General features: G+C 35.2%; 1 protein-coding gene across 1 annotated transcript; it reads right to left on the bottom strand.

Moving 5' to 3' along the window:
* Positions 1-311: 311 nt before the first annotated feature.
* On the bottom strand, positions 312-1,174 carry LOC136209831 (uncharacterized). Its single transcript, XM_066001429.1, has one exon. The coding sequence runs from the start codon at positions 1,148-1,150 to the stop codon at positions 326-328; it is 825 nt and encodes a 274-aa protein (XP_065857501.1). The 5' UTR covers positions 1,151-1,174; the 3' UTR covers positions 312-325.
* Between the last annotated feature and the right edge of the window lie 3,360 nt (positions 1,175-4,534).

Raw genomic sequence — 4,534 nt, 5'->3', positions numbered from 1 at the left:
GCAATTGTTTGTTGGGTAGTTAGTTGACGGTCGCGCGCCGTTTCGGTCAATAATGAAAGTTGACTAGTGGTAATATGAAAATCACGGCATATTTCCGATAGTCTTTTTGCTTTTGAAGTTGATAAAGTTACTTTATTGAAACAAAATTGAATGATATTATTCAAAAAAATTGAAGCAGAGAGTGAGGATCACACCAATTGTGCTTTTAACCCTGTATGTATTTGATTATATTGTAATATACATTTGTTTGAATCTGGAAAAAGAATCCACTAAAATTTGGATACTTAACTGCAGAATTCTTGAGTTCTTGGTAAAAATAACTAATCTATAGAGAAATAATGTTCAAAATTGAGGCTCTAGTTTTGATCAAACCCCTAAAAACACCCTCTAAACATTTCTCAATATCTTCAATACTCCTCCCCAAATCCCCCAATCTTTTCTGTGCATTTTCACAATCAAATTTCGCAATCAATACAGCATGATCAGCACTTTCCATTTCATTCACAGTCTGTTCTTCACAGATTACACCTCCTCTATGCATCAATTTCGAGATCATAAACCACCCGTTTCGTTTCGGTTTTGATGAACCACCACCGCACAAGAACATCATCACAGATCGAAATACCACACTGTTCATCACAAAAACATCTTTCAACAATTGAATCAAATGACAGTGATGATCTGTAATTTCAAATTGCTTTAATGCTGCAATCACCTTGATTGCATCTTTCTTCATCTTTTTCCTCAAACAAGTATACTTTTCTACGCTTGTTTCGGACTCTCCTTTTCCTTTTCGCCTTCGAAACGCGGATTGAAGAGCTTGAATTTGTTCATTCAACTGTAACAACATGTCCCTTGTGATCTCACATAGATCTAGAAGTTTTACGGATCCATCTAAGAACTGTTCTAGACATTTTTCGTTGCGGAAATCGGAGAGAAGTTGTTGTGTTGAAGACATGTTGAGCAGATCATTCATGGATTTGTGTAATTCTTGAATCCCTGAAAGATTGGAGCAAATTGATGATGTTGATGATGAAGATTGGATTGTAATTGTTGTTTTGAGTTTGTTGAGCTCTTCTTCTACTCTTAGAGTGGTTGGATGTGATCTTGATGGCAAGCTTATTGACCTCAAATTTTGCTTACTAGCCATGGCTGCTTCTGGTATGTTTTTGAACTTCTTCTTCACACAAGTAATGATATAGCCATCATAGTTACTGGGTATATATAGTACTGAGGACGAAATTTTTTGAATTAGATCGTGCTACTTTGAAATCCGATGGTGTTTTTCGTAGCAGTCCAAGGGGGAGAACTCAGAACTCATTAGCTAGATAGGAGATAAATACCTTATGGAGCAGAAGCATTGGATTCGCTTGATTAATGTGATCCGGCGTTTCTTAATATTTTTTGTGGGCATCCAGGTTATGAAATTTCTAGGCCTATTGGTAGTCTTACAAATTGGTATAAATAAGGGTCCTCATGATCCTATGGGAATTCACAGTTAATCATTCGCCAACGCTACATTTGAAGTATGCAAACCTGAATTAATGCCCTACCACGCCATGGCTATGGAGCTCATGAAAGAGTTCGAGCTACTCTAATTCTGCCACGTACAAAAGAAAAAGAACGACAAAGCAGACGCGGATAACGGGTTAAATGCATCATTGGTATATGGTTGTTTCAAAATGGTCACTCAATCTCAATTTGTCTCAATAAAATCACTCAATTTTGAGTTTTGTCTCAATTAGGTCTATCCGCCGATTTTAGTGGTTAAAACGCATCGAAATAATGACATGGGTGACATGTCAACATGAGTTAACTCAAATCGATAGTCACATGTTGGGTATTTTTATAAAAAAAAAACTAAATTTTATTTATTTTTTCATAAAAATAATCGACATGTGATAGCCAAATAGCGTATATGTGAATGTCATGTGTCATTTCAGTTAGAAATATGAATTGTCTCATATTGACGTGTTACTTATGTTATCATTCCGATGTTTTTTATTCACTAAAATCGTCAGAGCGACCAAATTGAAACAAAACTCGATTGAATTTTGGTTGTGATTGTGATTTGTAATTTCAGAGTCATCTTGAGTGTTTGTTACTCTATTTGCTTCAACATTTGCTTGGCCTCTTTCATAATTTGATTTGCAATTTCAGAATCGACTTTGAGTGGTTGTAAATTGGTGTTATTTTTTACCGTTTGGTTGTAACCAATCATTAGATTAGATATTACCAAATTTATTAACAAACTTTATTATATTCTCTGAAAATCCAAAAAGTCAACATTATTTAGAAAATGAAAGCCACAACCAACATCATTAGGATAGTGAAAGCCACATCCAACATTTGGAGAGCCAAATGACTTCCGAATCAAATCAGTTGCTTTTATGATTTTAGTCCCTTATTTAATTAATGTTTTTTTATCCTACAAAATTATGAAATAACAATGATTTCTAATGCGATGATTGTTATTTTTCCTATGGGGCACCCATAAGTTGCTTCTACCAATAAATATGTTCTTATTTGCTTTTTACTTGATTTGCTTCAACATTTGCTTTCGGTCTGCATCTGCAACTTCCGAGTCAGATGTAAACTCCACCGTCTTAAAATCGTCTATGGTTGAATTATATATACGAACAAATAATGCGAAACAACAATTTGATTTGTCACCAATGGGATCAGCCTAAATCTGCAAATTGGAAAGTATCTTAAATTAGATATTGATCAATCCAATTATTGTTTATGAGAGAATGGAATTCATAGAGAGGTACATTTGTATTTGTAAGTACCGCTTCATAAAACAAATCAAAATTAAGACATTAGCATGTGAATTCATTGATTCTTAAACACAAAGTCTGCCTCCTTTGATTCTTAACACAGTCCTAGATTCATGGCGTCTCATGTGTTTAACATTCTAATCATAGCTGCCCCAAACTATTACTGAAATAAATTTTCATAAATCCCATAACTATTCAATGAATTGAGTGTTGGACCTTTAACTATAAGTTCGAGCTTTTAATTAAAACGGTTTAATGTGTGACCAAGTGGTCCAGGGTTCGATTCCTGCCAGTCTCATTTATTGAGTTATTTGCAGGACATGGTGATTTGTGTCTGTACTATGCACGCTTCAAGTCCAGTGGACTTTCACGTGTGGAGCTTTTAGTTAAAGGTCCATTCCAATATTAATATCTGACACGGAGGAGGCAAAATAGTCATTGTACTGTCATCACAAGATTAAACAAAGAATTAGTTGTTGGAAGATTGTCCCTAAAAGGGAATTTAAAAAAGAATGCATATGGAAGAGCACCATTTTGCATATTTGGTTTTTTTTTTCTAGCATTAGCAAACTAAAATGGCAGATTCATCTCCACTATCTCCTTGCCAACATCTTCCAACAAGGGCAATTAGTTTACCATCAAGAGACCATCCAATTTGTGTTAAATTTGAAGCCATACTTAACCACCTTAAAACATGGCAGATACTTTCAGCTTCAGAAACTGCTCCTTTTGGTGCAGACACCATTCAAATTGGTCTACTTGCTGCTGCAGAATTGGTCTTCTGAACCATTCTCAAAACTGATATTATTCAAAAGATTAGTGCTGTAAATGAGCTGAGCGGCTCGGTGTTCGGTTCGATAAAAGCTCGACTCGACTCGGTTCGATTTGTAAACGAACCGTTCGTAAGCACGATTTACTGGCTCGGTTCGTAAACAAACCGAGCTTGAGCAAGGAAAAGCTCGGCTCGAAAGCTCGCGAGCTGGCTCGATTAGAACATTTATGAACAAATTTTAGTTTGTAAAAAACTATATAGTTTTGTGTTAATTCACTAATATCTAAACTTAATATTATTTTATTCACTATTAGATGAGTTCGTTCACAAACATAATAAATGAGTAATAGACGAACTATTTGTAAGCATCTTGTTTATTTATTCACGAATTTTGCTTGTGAACTCATTTATGTACACAATTAAAGAGCTATTTGCGAGCATACTTCATAAATATAATTAATGATTTATTTATAAACAATTCATGGTTATATAATTTTCTTAAAGAACTTCAAAGAGGATTCTGAGCTCGAAACAAGCTCGAGCTCGTTTATTTTCTAGTGAGCTGAGCAGAGTTTGAGCAAGCCAAAGCTCGGCTTGGGATCGAGCTCGTTAATTTTATAGCGAGCCGAGGTTGAGCAGGCTAAAGCTCGGCTCGGCTCGATTACAGCCCTACTAAATATCATCATCATGTGATCAATATTCAAGAGTTTAGATTGTTCTATTATCAATCTTCAAGAGCAATTGCAGGCAGAGAATCTGAAAGGTGAAGTAAAAAAGATTGGAAGTTTGTTAGAGAGTCTAAATGTTAGTGTAGATAGCCTTGATTCTGAATTACAATGTGTGTCTAAGTGTTTAGTGCAAAATAGTCACTTTGCTCAATATTTTCAATCATTAGGAATCAAAGATTGACAATGGTAGCTTGATATTTGGGCAAGTCTAACGCGTTAGCCAAGGCACAAAGTCGATGCAGAATGTTGATACT

This window comes from Euphorbia lathyris, chromosome 10 (assembly GCF_963576675.1).
Source record: "Euphorbia lathyris chromosome 10, ddEupLath1.1, whole genome shotgun sequence".
Lineage (NCBI taxonomy): Eukaryota > Viridiplantae > Streptophyta > Magnoliopsida > Malpighiales > Euphorbiaceae > Euphorbia > Euphorbia lathyris.
The sequence above is the reverse complement of the archived record's forward strand: the minus strand, read 5'-3'. Positions and strand labels throughout refer to the sequence as shown.